Source organism: Frieseomelitta varia, unplaced genomic scaffold, assembly GCF_011392965.1.
Source record: "Frieseomelitta varia isolate USP_RPSP 00005682 unplaced genomic scaffold, Fvar_1.2 scaffold_404, whole genome shotgun sequence".
Classification (NCBI taxonomy): domain Eukaryota; kingdom Metazoa; phylum Arthropoda; class Insecta; order Hymenoptera; family Apidae; genus Frieseomelitta; species Frieseomelitta varia.
The window spans coordinates 343,973-359,658 of record NW_025110151.1 but is presented as its reverse complement, the minus strand read 5'-3'; the positions used below and the strand labels follow the sequence as shown (position 1 = coordinate 359,658).

Here is a 15,686-nt window from a genome sequence, read left to right as displayed (position 1 = left end):
TGACAATCGTGCTTTTTCGGAATTTTAATTCAATAAAGCATGACTATCGATATTACATGTATATTTGAAAATTAAATCTGAATTTTTTCTTGTTTCATGTTTATTCTTATAAAATACGTTTGCAGCTACTTGAAATATATAATTTGATCACTACTCATTTAATATTATTATAAGTAAATAAATTGATTTTTTATTGAAATTTAATAAAAAAAAAGATTTTCTACGTATCAATAAAACGCATTAAATGTAAAAAAATTGTAATAAAAATTTGATTATGAAAAAATAAATGTTTTATATTGCTTCAAACCAGACTTTAATAAAAAAGTTTAGAAAAAATTATCCAAATATTTAATAAATAAATTGCAATTAATGGTACATATACATGTTATGGATGATTGATAGGAGAAAATATTAATGTAAATTTACATTTTTAACTTCTAACAATAATATATTTTAAAACATATTGTCAATGGGTGGATAGACATTATAACATATAAACTATATTTTAAAATATAAGATAAGAATGTTTTCTTTTCTGCTTTTAGCAGTTGTATTTCTGCAATCCCATGTCGATCTAATATTTTGAAAAAGATTTTTTCTGGCATTAATGAGAATTAGAAAGAAATGGGATTTCAGAATTAACAATTTTCAACTTAAATCTTATCTTTTATAAAATGTATGGCCATGTTCTACTATATACACTGATATTTGTGTACAACACAGAATGATTCCAAGTATTTGTGCAAATGTTAATGCATTGTAGAATCCAGTTAAATATTATAATATAATAAGCTCATTAAATGCAATAAAATATTTCATGAATCAAATCTAATATAAATACAAATCTTATATTATTTCAATTTTATAAATGAATTTATAACATAATTCATATTTAATATATTATTTAATAAATACTTATTGTTATTTATAAAAAATTATAAATTTTCACATGGATGGATTCTCCAATGATTCCATTTGAAAAGTAATTTTTTTAAACAATAATCAATAACAAATAAATTTTAATAAATGTTAAAAATAAATAACAAATACGTTTATCGTTACGCTCAACTCTCGCAGTTCAATTTCATATCTATTACTTATACTTATTTTATCTATTTAATCTAATTGTGCAGTTTTTTTTAATAATAATCTAAATTTAACTATAGAACGCATGCGATGTACGTGTACAATAAAAAACAGCAATATTATAGAATATCGCAACATATGTTTAGGGATAATTACAATTGTTGTATGGATACGTATATTGTTATATGATTGACTCGTATTTGAATTACTTTTATATTATACTTTTATGAAATTGCGAATCTAACAAGTGATTGCCTGCTAAACAATACTTCCCTGTATTTGCTTTTTCTTTGGGCTATTTTGGCCCTGTCTAACGACATTTATAAAATTTCACCGCAATGCTTCTGTAATTAAATTCAGTAATGAGTTTTACTTAATTTCTAAACTATATTATTGTTCAATATTATACGCATATGGTCGTTTTCTAAATAAACAAGATAACATACCAAATTATAAAGCATACTATTATAAAACACTTGAATAGAATAGAATGACCTTTTTTTCTAAAGTGCCTTTTAATCATAAATTATTATGACATTATTTAAAATTCTGACCATGGTAACGCTTTAAACTTTAAGAGTGAAACAAACAAAATTGATTCTAAATAATGAATTTTTTCATAATTACTATTGTATTATATACATTTATATAGGCACTTTCTACAAGTAATTGGAGATCTTTGAAATGCAATGAAAATGAAATTTTTAACAACTTTTTTTATTATTACAATTCATTTCTATATAGATGCTAAAAATATGTCTTTTTTTATAAATCAACAGAGAAAGTTGAGTAACTAATTGATAAATAGAATATACTTATACATGTAGCTGTAAGCACATATAGTTTTATTTTTTGAGATGGTTATGATAAAATTCTCATATCTTAACAATAAAAATTGTGTATCATGATTAATATAAAGTGCAGTTAGTAATCTAAACAGCATTTGTTTTGTTCTTCATTCATTATACATTTATTGCTCTAAATAGATTTGTAAATTGATAGATTAATTGCACAGAGTGTGATACTTATTCCAAAAATTACTTTAATGTATTTTAATAACATTACAACTTTTAATTGTGATAAAGGAAATGAAAACTCATGATGTAATAATAAATTCTCATGCAGTAGAATTTTCATGTAGGAAAAATAAAAAATATCTAGCAAACAAAGTTCACAATATTAAAATGACTATTTTTCTCAAATTAATATCGTACGTATAAATCAAAATCTATATAAGAATGCATTGCTAAAATTTAAAAGAAATAAATAATGGTAATTGAATTACTTATAACGCTCATTTAATGATAAGCTTCAATAATTCGTAATCTAACCCCCTGTAATCTATCCCTCATCATTTATATATCTGTAAATAAATTTTTTTAATAGATGGCCACCATGGTCTACTACTTATTGCTATTAGATTATTACACCATGATTTTGTTTTGCTCAAATAATACTGATTTAAAATTAATATCAAGCTAATATAATCTCAAATGTCGGTATTTAACATAAAATGAAATTTTCTAGTATAATACACATTTGGTAGTATCAGACGCATAAAATTTGCTGCTCTAGAGAACTATTTAACTTCAGTTTAACTTATCAATTTTTTAAATTTATTAATTATGTATATCTTGTTCATGGTTTTTAAGGCACCCGATATACGTGACAAAACTTAATATATAAATGTGCAACTTATTGCTCAAAAGAGATTGCACCTTATCATTGCAACTTAAAAATCATGAACGAGCGCGTTTTTTTTTTAAATTTCTGACTTAACATTTCTTTTTTTCTAGTAAATGCAAATATGATTGTTATATAAAAAGAAATGTTATATAAAACATTTTTAAAAGTAAAGAAACAATCTGTATTTCATAATCGACTTAATCTATGAAGTATAAAAAATAAATAGCAGTACTTAATTAATAATAAAGTACGCAATAACACATATAAATGAAATACCTCATAGCAATGAATATTACCAACTATAAAACTAATATTCCATACAAATAAAACTAGAAGCATTAAGGTAAAATGTTTATATAATATTTTTTTCAAAAACAATAAATATCTTTCTCAAAAATTGACTAGTATTTGACGTATCTTTGATCTAATTTGATAATTAGAATATTTCTGTACGTTTATGCAAATATATGAATGTTGAACAGTGATCTATTTTTCTCTGTGGTTTATTTGGCAATAATACTTACTTCGATCTTACGGAGTTGTCGATGTTAAAAATGTTGGATCAACTGCAGCAACTTTTGCAGTTAAAAATGCATGCATACAGAACAATAAATTCTGCAATTGAGAGCATTCTAATTCCTGCAAAAGAAAAGAACATAAAAGAAATAAAATTTACATATATTATTTTTGTTTATAACAAATAAATACCTTCGTCTCAATAGCAATACTATCCGATTCTTGAAAGTGCAATTTCAGTCTACTTTTTCCATCGTCGCTAGATCCTCTTAATTGTGAAAACTTGTAACGCCATACAGTTTCTCCAATATCTTCATAAGAAAGTGTAAAACCTTGAGTCCATTCTAAGGTTAGTCCTGCACTTCTTCCATTAAAAGTAACAGGAAATGTTTTACTCTATAAGAGAGTGTACATGATAGCAAAACATTCCATAAATAATTTCTCATGTAATAAACAAAATTTTATTACTCACTTTTAAATGTGTAACAGCTGAACACACTGCAGTATGCCATGCTGCTTCAACTCTTAAGAGTTCTTGTCTAGTTTCAACGCTTAAATATCGTGGAGGTTTACCCGGACTTTGTGCTAAAAAGCAGTGCTGTCTTTCATCTACATTTTCAGACTCTCGCATTACACGAAACATTGTTTGATATACTTTAAAAGTCAATGCACATCGTGACCAATCTCCTATGTTGCACTATAAACAAATCATAGTATTTAATTATATACACATTGTTTGTGTATATGTTAATTATTAATATTTACAGGGGGTGTTTCAAATAATAACAAATCAGGTCCTTTTAGCGCTAGAAACCTTGGTCTATAACTTTGCCATGGCTGATTACTATTGCTTACTGCTTCGTTGACCCAGCCCATATATTCTATACGTTCACCGATTCCGAAATTGCGATTATATAATTTCATCTAAAAAATAATTATGTACATTACGAAAGATTATATAAATATGATATATGGAATATTGTTTCATACCTGTAAGTGCGTTAAACCTGTAATGTTATCGGTAATATATTTTAACCATTGGCTTAGAATGGCACTATCATCACAGTGTATTACACCAGTACGTGCACCATTTAATCCTCTTACTTCGAACGCATTTCTTCTTAATTTATCTGTTCCAAAGATATATCTTGTAACATAAGCCATCATCAATGGAACTGGAATTATATAAGATTTTTAGTTTTCTTAAACACCTAAAGAAGAGAGATATTAAAAGAAATTAATTAAACCTGTTATAACATCTATCCATTTTTTATATTGCATTGATGTAGCAGATGCATTTGAACTTTGTCTACTATGACCACATCTAGGACTACCACTTTGTCTGTTAGGTGATAACCACTCATCTTCTGAACTCCCATTTGCAACATTATCTAATTTCTCTTCTTTTTCTAAAAATCATATTAGTATTCTGAATGAAATTTAAAAGAAAATATTTTATACTATAAAAAATTCAATAAATCAAATTTACCATTTTTCTGTAGAAATGGCTTTGCTGCACGATAATGTTTTACTGTTAAAACTACAATGTCACCTGCATTTCTTAAAATATTGACAGCATCATCATGATTACATGCAGTTATATATTCTCCATTTACTATAAAAAAATAAAATTATTGTTCTAAATAATGTAATTCTAATAACAATTATTAGTAGTTTAAATGTAGGTTTTGCTTTATGACATTAATAGGTGAATGACATTAATAGGCTAACATGGAAACATGATTTCAAAGAAAGAAACCAATATTGACAGGTTTGACAGGTTTGACACAAATAGAATGAGCATTCAGAACTATTTATACACACAAAAGCAATTCTCATTTATGAAAGATCTTTTCATGAAGGAATATCAAAGTTTATATTGTTCAAATATTCATTTAACGAAATCTTATTTAAAAATTCAGATAAGAAAAATAAGAAAAGATTTAAAAATTTAAATATAAAAATAAAAATTTTCGAATAATTGATATTTTTATGATTACTGAATTTACCTTTAATTATTGCATCTCCTACAAATAATTGGCCGCATTCATCAGCTGCTTGGCCTTTATAAATTCTAGATATAAGTACAGGAAGTTTATGTTCTGCTCCTCCCTTTATGCTTAATCCTAATCCTCCAACTTTTTGTCTAGTAATTTGCACCATTCTCTCTTTAGCATCTAACGGTGGTTTATTATGATTCGCTGCCTGCTGAAAATCAGTATCGTTTTTTTTATAAACTATATAGGTAAAATGGTAATGATGTAATTGATATTAAACTTTACCTCTAAATCTTCTCTTTGGAGCTTTAAAACTTCCATAGACAGATGTAAACGCATTGGGACTGGTTTACTTTTTCCATCACTAACACTTACCATTCCAGTCCTCACCTTTTTAAAGAAAATTAAGATTAAAATTTTACTCCATTCTTAAATTACTTTATTAATTTTAAATTAATTTATCTCATCATATGTGTGTCAAAAAAAATTATGTATATTAAAGTATGTATATATTAAATATATCAAATTAAATTACATTAAATCATATATTCGATATACATATAAAAGTCAACTATAAAAAGTTATATATATTACAAAAATAGCAAAATATCAAATTCCATCATTGATAAATTTAGAAAATGAAGTACAATCTTTATTTGAATTACAAATGTTTCTGTATATTGATTAATTAACTGTATTGCTACATTGTTCTGTATATATGTATTCAGTTGAGGATATATTCTCAAATAATTCATTTCTTTAATTACAATTGTTTATTTTTTAATCTTTTTTATATGCCTTAATGTTTAGATGATTACACGATTGAAATAAAAAAAGGAAAGTAAATGTTTTATTTAATATCATGTTACAGTTCTAATATAATAAATAACTTTCAAAATTAATATGTATTTTCCCTGTCTCATCATGTTTATTTCATCATTTTAAGATAATGTTAATCTGAAAATCGACAATAAAAATTTGTCTAGAAAATAAGTACACTGCTACACATTAGCAATGTTTGGATTTCAATAAAATAATGAGTAAACAGCAAAGTATGTTTAAAAGAATATTAATTGCTCACCTTCAATTTTTGATCAATCTTCTCCTCGATCGGAGTACTCATTTTCGTTGCGTTGATTCTCATTATTTAATATAATTATGCAGCTGATACACACAAGTCCCCGTGTTGCCAAACGCAAATTTCCGGGGTTAACGAAATTTTGCGAATCGTTAATATTATAAGTAACATGTTAGCCTCGGACGAATCGTTCGACGCAACTACGGCAAGTACTCGAACAATGAAAAACCAATATCATATTCTTATTATTCTTATTGGAAAAATACACAAAAGTACTCGCGAATGATATGTAATCAAGGATACGCGATATTTCAAAACGAGGTAAATTCATCGAGAATCGTGATTTTTCAGATCATACCATCGTAACGTTTTGAAATGTTCGGCGTAAAGTAAAAATCCCGTAAACCGGGACGCAGAAAAATTGGAGTGGGCTAAAAGTAGCTAAAAGCCCGCGGCTGAAGCGCATCGATTTATGCAGCGCGACGCGCATCGATGATACCTCGTTTATTCCAAATCGCGGGAAATACGAAAATAATATTCAATATACAGACAAATATTACAAATAATATAAAATACAAAGAAATATTAATACGTTTTCCGATCATTTTGCATTATTGAAGTTTATTATTTCAGTTTTCAATATTTACTGTATAATACAATATTATTATACAATATTATACAATATATATTATCGTACAATACAATTCATAAAATATTTGTATAATACAATTGATTGAATTTCACTTTTTTTCAGGAGTTCGAAATAAAAGTGCATTACATATGGCATAACTGAACCAATAACAATGAAAAATAATTGAATTAATAATTATAACTTTGTAACAAAAAATCATATGTCTAGTTAATCTCTGATTTTAATACCTTTACTTTGACAATTCTGAATTCATTTTTTTCAAACAATATTTTAACATCATACAGTGAATGGAAAGATGAAGCTACTTATCTTCAAATTATAAAAACTCAAACATTTGTAAAAACATTAAAAAAATTTGTTTTGGCTAAATCTAAATGATTTTGGAAATCGAAGTCTTCTCTTTACAATAATCCCTTAAAACTTGTTTCTACTTTATTTTATTAATATTAGAATTAGCTACGATTAGAATTTCTTAAATATTTGTCAAATAACTCATATTCAAAATTCAAAATTAGTGAAAGAAAATCGTACAGCAAGGTTTAAAGAATTGTTTTAAACATTTCAATCTTCAAGACCATGGTAGATTTAGACATGGAAAAAATTTTTTAATGTTTTTACAGATGTTTGAATTTTCGAGAAAAAAGTATCCTTACTCTGCCACCCGCTACATTATAATTATCCACAATTATCTTCGAAAAAAAATAAATTCAGGACTGTCAAAGTAAAGGCCTCACACTTTTGAAATGACATTAATTGTAAGTGAATTGTTACAAAGTTGTAACAGATTTAAATTATCGATAACTTTTAATTGTTATTAGTTCAATTATTCTCTTCATTCTTCTCAATTCTTCTTTTTCATATAACACAGTAATACACAATTATCATATCAAAAAATATTAACAGGAAATACAGAATATAAATTTCTTTGCTTTCTTTGTTGTACAATTGATATTTTATTTATAAATGCATAATTGAACAAAGATGTTTTTATTATCAATGAATAAAAAAATAAATCTATACAACTTTTTTTATAAGTTATACTTTTCTTTATAAGTTTTATAAGTTTATATAATTAAGTTTATTCGTTTAAATAAAAAGACATTATTTCATAACATTGTCATAATACCAAAATTTTTATTTCCCTTACATGATTTTGATATTTTATTATAAGAAAAAATGTGCGATTAATAGTTCTAATTAAAAAATGCCATTTGTAAAATTATACATCAAATAATGTATATATGTGTCTTTAAATAAATTTAAATACTTTTAACATAAATTATTGTGAAAACATGACTGTTTTTAGAAAATCGTAAGATGCATTTATAACTCCCCAACTTATAAATGATCTCATACAATTTAAATGCGCACCCTTATAAAATGACATTATACTTCTGTTTCTTTCAACATATATTTCACGAGTAATTGTCATAAATTTCTCAAAATTACCACCTATTTTTGACTGCATATGAATTTTTATTACATTCATCGGATAAAATACAGTACTTGTGAAACCACCTATTAGAGCACCATTAACAAAACTTGTAAATAATGATTCTTGTTCGCCTACGTATTGTTTCGATTGTTCTTTGAGAATAAAAAACATAAGATTGGAACAACTATTCCTATATATAATTGGGACTAATCCACGATAACATTCTGATATACCATAATTTTTTAATAAATACTTAAATGCATGCGAAGTATTTTTTAACTTATCATGATACCGCCAATCTTGCAACAATGTTTGTACTCTTTCAAGCGGCATAAGTATAGCCTCAACAGTACCAGCAAAATGCGCTGCTATTATTCTCGTTAATATATCATTATTTGTTAATGTGCACAAACGTTCCTTGCAACCTTCGTACATACTAAACATTACACTAACCGAAAGAGTTTTTTGGCAAAGAGGTGGTAAAATTCCACGATATATTAATCTTATCCCTTCTCTGGATATCTGTTGAAACGCAATATTGGCTGGAACATCTTCCAAAATCTGTCATTATGATAGAAATTTATTTGTTTAATACAAACATTAAATTTTGGTACACATATATACATGGAGTACTTAAAATATTACTAAATAATTTATTTTACACATACCTGTCTAAATACTATTTTGTTAATTGGAAAGGTAATAGATACATTAATTACTGCAGCTCCCCAGCCACAAACAAACTCTTTAAAATCATTATTATTAAGCGTCAATAATGATTTTAACGAGATATTTTGTGAAGTCATATTAATACTTTATCTATTAGTTTGTACAAATAATTTAGAGCAGCCAATCATAATTATATATTTTATATCATTTACTTCTTACATTATTTAAATTAAATAAATCATTTACCTGCAAAATTAATAAATAAATTATATATTTTCAATATGTAAAATATTTTACTATTATTCACATTATGTCATTTTTATATACTGCGTTTATTGCAGAGGGTAAATATATGGTTTTATAAATATATAACTTACATTTTGCGCGATTCATGATTCAACCCATAACTCACGTTATATGTATCTTAAATCTGGCATAAATATGCTTTTTGGCTCATCTAGTTTTTAATTAGCATTTCCACCTTATGAATAGTTTGAACAGTACTGATTATTCAACTATCGGTTTGTGTCATTAAGATTTCAAAAATCTTTTTTATTCTTTTCTTTTTTTTTTCGTAAAACCAGATAAGGTAACCAATTACTAAAGTATGTGTTAACCAATAAAAACGTACAAACTGTCAATCTTTAAATATTTCTTGGCATTGCCATTAACTAAGAATTAGAAATAGATTAGATATCTAATGTTTTTTTGTTTTCACCTTTTGAAAGTCATTTGCGTATTGCATCATTGACTAAAGATAGAATAGATTAGACATGAAATGGAACTTCGTGCCTCAGAGTCTGAATACCAACCAGAAAAAAAATCACTGATTTTTTAGCGCACTCTACGTTTAATTGTTTTAAGTACAATTTCATATATTTCATTTGTGCTTAAACGTAGAGTGCGCTAAAAAACCAGTGATTTTTTTCCTAGTCTGAGATACGAAGTCTCATTTCATGTCTAGTCCATTCCATCGTTAGTTAATGGTTATAGAAGGTCAGGATATTTATGATAATCCTTTGAACATAGCTTTTAATTAGAAATAAATTTTTCTGTGAAATTACAAATAAGATTTTAACGATTTAATAACATGTACATTTGATCCATTGTAATTTTGTAAAATTCTATTGTAGTGCGAATAATCTGTAACTGAAATCTATTAAAAAAGTAAATGTATTACCTACAAGAAATATATTTTTCTAATTTTTTACGTAAACACCGAACAAAATCATTTTTTTACTCATCTTTCAAAATAATTAATAGATCCTCAAAAAACACTTCTATCATATATTATACATTATAAGTATGTAATTTTCTCAGTTGTTTAGAAATATATTTATAAAAGTAAATTCTTACTTATGTATCACAATTCACGATAAAAACGTAGCAAAATGTTAGAATAATAAAAATAAAAATTTTAAAAAACATGAACCATATAAAATATCTGTTTAAATATTTTTAATTAATATTAGTTAAAACATGTAAATAAAATTATTTAATATGATTATTATTATTAATCAGTTCCAGTATTTCATTAAAACATATGTATATATATCTGTCATATCAGCATGCACATAAGATGCATTTCTTGACTTGTGAACCAATTGTACATACTTTAGTTCAATTTTTTGTTGTGGTAGTGATATAAAATTATCTTGTCCTATTTTCGAAAGTATTCGTATAAAGTTCTCATCTTTTATGTTTTATTTTAAATTTTATTTCAGAGTCTTTTCTGTTTTATTTTAAATTTTATTTCAGAGTGCAAAATTAATTTTTATTATATCAGATAGAAATATCCTATAAAGTTTGTTTATTAACGTAAATTTTAAAAATGCTACGGGTTACAAATTATATTGGATTGAAGTCTCGAAATTTTATCAAAATCGTTAACTCGAACACCAGGTAAATTGTTCTTTTATTTTTAAGTATATTTTTATAATATATTGTAATAATATTTTTGTGTCGTTGTCAAAGGTATATGTCATATATAATAACCTGCATACAATAGTCATTTGTCATGATACTGCTGCAGACTACTTTGTTTTATTTAAGCATTCTATATAATAAAATTCTAACACTTCTTTAAGTAATAGGCAAAAATTATTTTTTATATATTATTGAGTCATTAAATACGAATTTACTAAAAAATTGTAATTTTAAATATTTATATTTGTATTAATTGGACTTTGGCCTTTGACAGATAATTGGACTTTGACAGATTATTGATTTAATAAGTTAATCCTTAGATAAAGTATGCTATTGAATACAACAGTCTAGTTTAGTCTAGTTTAATGAATAATAAACAGATGCACAAATTTCACGAAATTATAATGTATTTATAAATAATGTTTTAAAAAATGCAATAAATATTGTTGATAGAACATATAAACAAATGTGAATAATGTATGAATTAATTTTCAGTACAAATGTTATAAATATTATAAAAAAAATAGTGCGATTTAACACGACCAAATTCGGGTAACATGTAATATTACTTATACTTATGAACTGCGTTGTTCATATATGTACGACGGTCATACTTTCCTGAATTCTATGTAGTTGTCAATGTATTACACTTTATTAAATATAATTGAATAATATTAGATATATGTATTTATATAATATGATGGTTTTTTTTAGATATTTAGCAACACAAGCTGCTGTAAAAAATGTATCTGAAGAAAAAGCAGAAAAAAATGTAGCTGAGTCAAAGTCTCAATCTTTTGTTAGGAATATTTTCCTTGGTCAATTAGAGACTAGTCAAATATTTCCATATCCAGATGTTTTAAATGAAGAACAATATGATACATTAAAATTATTTATTGATCCAGTGGAAAAATTTTTTGAGGTAGCAACGTTCTAATAAAAACTTAACGAATCTTTCAAATCTTCTGTAACAGAGTTATCAATTTAGTTTAAATTTCTGTCTTTTTTTCTTTAGAAAGTAAATAATCCAATGAAAAATGATGAAAATGCATCAATAGATGAAAAAACTTCGCAAGCAATGTGGGAACTTGGCGCATTTTGTCTTCAAGTTCCTCAAAAATATGGTGGCATGGGATTAACTAATACCCAGTATAGTAGATGTGTTGAAATATGTGGATACCATGATTTAGGTATTAGTATCATTTTAGGTGCACATCAAAGTATAGGATTCAAGGTGCATTTTTATGTATTTATTTACTGATTTATCTCATATAAAAACAACGATCTAAACAATTTAACTCATATAGGGCATACTTTTGTATGGTACTCCAGAACAAAAAAAGAAATATCTTCCAAGAGTATGCAATGGAGAATATGCAGCATTTTGCCTTACAGAGCCAAGCTGTGGTTCAGATGCTGGTTCAGTTCGTTCTCGTGCAATAAAGTCTGCAGATGGTTCGCATTATATCTTAAATGGTAATAAAATTTGGATATCAAATGGTGGTCTAGCAGAAATAATGACAGTTTTTGCACAAGTCCCTATGCAAGATCCAAAAACTGGTGAAACTAAGGACAGAGTTACAGCATTTATTGTTGAAAGATCTTTTGGTGGAGTAACAAGTGGTCCACCAGAAAAAAAGATGGGTATTAAATGTAGTAACACAGCAGAGGTATATTTTGAAAATGTTAAAATACCAGCAGAAAATGTTATAAAAGGCGAAGGACAAGGTTTCTCGGTATTAATTGATTTTGATAAAAAAAATTTTTAAATATTGTAAAAAAATATTTAATAAAAATTTCATATTCTATTAGGTTGCAATGAATGTTTTAAACAGTGGTCGATTTGGTATGGCCAGTGCACTTTCCGGGACTATGCGTTACTGTATTAAAAAAGCAGTTGAACATGCAACACAACGAATACAATTTGGACGCACAATAGATTATTACGGAAGTATTCAGGAAAAATTAGGTCGTATGGCAATGTTGCATTATGTAACTGAAAGTCTTGCATATTTAATTGCGGGTAACATGGATAGCGGAAGTCAGGATTATTATTTAGAAGCTGCAGTTTCTAAGGTAAAATTTGTTCAAAAATATAAAGTTTGATAATTTGTTCATTTTATTGTTTCAAAACAACCGTTTTAGTGTTTTGCATCGGAATCCGCATGGTGGGTTTGTGACGAAGCTATTCAAATACTTGGTGGAATGGGATATATGAAAGATACTGGTCTTGAACGAGTTATGCGAGATCTACGCATTTTTAGAATCTTTGAAGGAACCAATGATATTCTCCGTATTTTTGTTGTACTTTCTGGGCTTCAACATGCAGGCATTCATTTGAAACAAATAATGTCAGCATTTAAAATCCCTACTATCAATTTAGGATTGATTTTTGAAGAATTAAGTAAAAGAGCAATGCGAACAATTGGATTGTCGTCAACGCGTAATCTTACACATTTAGTTCATCCTAATTTAAATAAAAGTGCTGCATTATGTGCTAAGGTTTATATTAGTTCATAGCATTAATACAAATATAAATATTAAATATTAATATTTAATTTGTATTGAATGATAAATAATTGTTTGTAGAGTATAGAAACTTTTGGCCAAAGTATAGAAGGTGCCATTATAAAATATGGACCACGCAACATTGTAGAGCAACAATTTGTTCTCAATAGATTAGCTCAAGCAGCGTTTGATATATTTACTATGACAACTGTATTAAGCAGAGCAACTGCATCTGCAAATAAAAAACTTCCGAGTGTGGAACATGAATTTCTTATGGCAGAAACTTGGTGTTCTGAAGTAAGCTTATAGTTATACATTTGTATTCTTAATAATCGTGTAGTTTTACATATTCGTAATAATCATCATTATGTTACAGGCATCAAATCGTGTGAATTTTAACTTGAAATTTGATAAACAATTAAATTTATTTAATAACTTAAGCAAAATTTCAAAAAATATATGTGAAGCCGGTGGATGTGTTCAATTAAACCCACTAGGTTTTTAATAATGTGATCAATTGTAAAATAATTAATATAATATAAAGTTATTGAAAATTTTTTGATATTTTTACATAAAAGAGATAAATAAATTGTTATAAAAATATACACATGAAAGTAGATGCTGTTTATTTTTCATTAAATTTCACAAAATAGCGAATTGAATGCTTAAGAAATAGATGTACAGTAAGTTTGTGTGTGTAGCTTTTTTATATAATAAATTAAATGTAAGTAAAATTTTCCTGTAGCATACATTTAAAAATTTTTAATAACATTACTTCTATTTACGTTTTCATTTAATACGATATTAAATATAAGAAAAAAAGTACCACAGTATTTATTTTAATTTATAATTAATATTAACTCTTGATTATCTTCTTTTAATTATAATATAAATGCACAATTTAACAATATCACAACATTACACAAAGGTAAGAATATACTTTCTGATCATTTTTTTACTTGTCTATAATATGGAAGCACATAGAATATAGCCATTGTACGATTTAACTTTTACAGCATCCATATAAGACATTAATAACATTAATTGTGAAGTACATGCAAAAACAGAATTGTGTATTTCATTACTATAAGAAGTATTACTTAAGTTTGAGATTCAAATTATCAATTTTTTCTTTAGAATTTTCTTTACAATTTATAAAATAAAATTTATCATTAATTGTATATTAAACATTTTTGATTATATAAAAATCAATAAAGAAATAATATTTAATATTTGCTCTTTCAACATCTGAAATTTTATAATTTTTTACAATTTGATAATAAATATGTTCTATTACAGGATTTTTCAACTATACATTGGCAGTGTTTTTTTTTCCAATTAATAATAATTAGTAATAAATCAATTTGATTCTCAAACTTCAAGTTATTTAAAATATTTATAAGAAATACCATTCAAACGTAAATAAGATGGCATGAAACTATTATGATGAGATGTGATTTTATTATTGAATGTTTAAAACATGAAGTTGGAAAGAATTTATCATTGTTGACAGATACAACTGTGATTCATAACTTTTCAGAAAAATAGAATATTAGATTATTTCTTAGTATTTGTGTTACTCCAGGTATGCAATCTTATTTTTAAAAACATATGAATTCTATAACACGAACTCACAATCTGTTAATATATGTATTTGTGTGTTTTTCCTATGTACTATACCTTGTGGTCTAATAAGCCTTTATAAGAATATTAGTAAATATATTATCACGAATAAAAAGAAGCATGGTTAAAGTCAAATAAAAATCAATATATTAGAACGTAGAAACGATTTTATGATTAATATAACAATTTTTTAATACCATTTTCATCTGATAAATTCTCCACTCTTTCATATTACTTTTAGTTTTTATATCACAACCCTGATGTTCCTTTATAAGAAAATAACACTGTTCGTGTTTTACTAAGTTGTCGACAATTTAATGAGTCAACTTGAATTCATTGGAATGAAACTGACTCAAATATTGTCCAATTAATGTAGCAATAATTTATTTCCTGAGAAATTTTTGTATGACTTTATGACCAGTCTATCTATCATGTTTTTACGAAAATAATAACAATGGAAATACAATTTTCTGTATACATTTTCTAATACATGGAAACGTGTTATATCTT

The 15,686-nt window shown here is 25.8% G+C and overlaps 3 protein-coding genes across 7 annotated transcripts; 1 reads left to right on the top strand and 2 right to left on the bottom strand.

Annotated features, from left to right (window-relative positions):
* Window positions 1-427: 427 nt before the first annotated feature.
* LOC122531525 (gamma-1-syntrophin) lies at window positions 428-6,839 on the bottom strand. 2 transcript variants are annotated; one of them, XM_043659533.1, is made up of 10 exons: window positions 6,367-6,839; window positions 5,571-5,675; window positions 5,298-5,496; window positions 4,778-4,903; window positions 4,536-4,697; window positions 4,279-4,463; window positions 4,054-4,212; window positions 3,761-3,985; window positions 3,481-3,684; window positions 428-3,411 (listed from the first exon to the last, which is right to left on the bottom strand). In XM_043659533.1, exons 1-10 carry the CDS (start codon window positions 6,427-6,429, stop codon window positions 3,304-3,306), a joined length of 1,536 nt encoding a protein of 511 aa, XP_043515468.1. In that variant the 5' UTR covers window positions 6,430-6,839; the 3' UTR covers window positions 428-3,303. The 2 variants fall into 2 exon arrangements, with proteins under 2 accessions (XP_043515468.1, XP_043515469.1); XM_043659534.1 differs by having other exon boundaries at window positions 5,298-5,493.
* A 1,249-nt stretch (window positions 6,840-8,088) lies between these two features.
* Window positions 8,089-9,910, bottom strand: LOC122531529 (mitochondrial nicotinamide adenine dinucleotide transporter SLC25A51). The gene is made up of 3 exons (XM_043659540.1): window positions 9,497-9,910; window positions 9,119-9,365; window positions 8,089-9,011 (listed from the first exon to the last, which is right to left on the bottom strand). Exons 2-3 carry the CDS (start codon window positions 9,254-9,256, stop codon window positions 8,295-8,297), a joined length of 855 nt encoding a protein of 284 aa, XP_043515475.1. The 5' UTR covers window positions 9,257-9,365; window positions 9,497-9,910; the 3' UTR covers window positions 8,089-8,294.
* Window positions 9,911-10,723: 813 nt separating this feature from the next.
* Window positions 10,724-14,156, top strand: LOC122531524 (very long-chain specific acyl-CoA dehydrogenase, mitochondrial). Of its 4 annotated transcripts, XM_043659529.1 has the most exons (9): window positions 11,411-11,451; window positions 11,541-11,597; window positions 11,760-11,967; window positions 12,061-12,279; window positions 12,353-12,781; window positions 12,858-13,121; window positions 13,191-13,547; window positions 13,635-13,850; window positions 13,930-14,156. In XM_043659529.1, exons 1-9 carry the CDS (start codon window positions 11,411-11,413, stop codon window positions 14,056-14,058), a joined length of 1,920 nt encoding a protein of 639 aa, XP_043515464.1. In that variant the 3' UTR covers window positions 14,059-14,156. The 4 variants fall into 4 exon arrangements, with proteins under 4 accessions (XP_043515465.1, XP_043515464.1, XP_043515466.1 ...); XM_043659530.1 differs by lacking the exons at window positions 11,411-11,451; window positions 11,541-11,597 and adding an exon at window positions 10,724-11,021; XM_043659531.1 differs by lacking the exons at window positions 11,411-11,451; window positions 11,541-11,597 and adding an exon at window positions 11,628-11,674.
* Window positions 14,157-15,686: the final 1,530 nt, after the last annotated feature.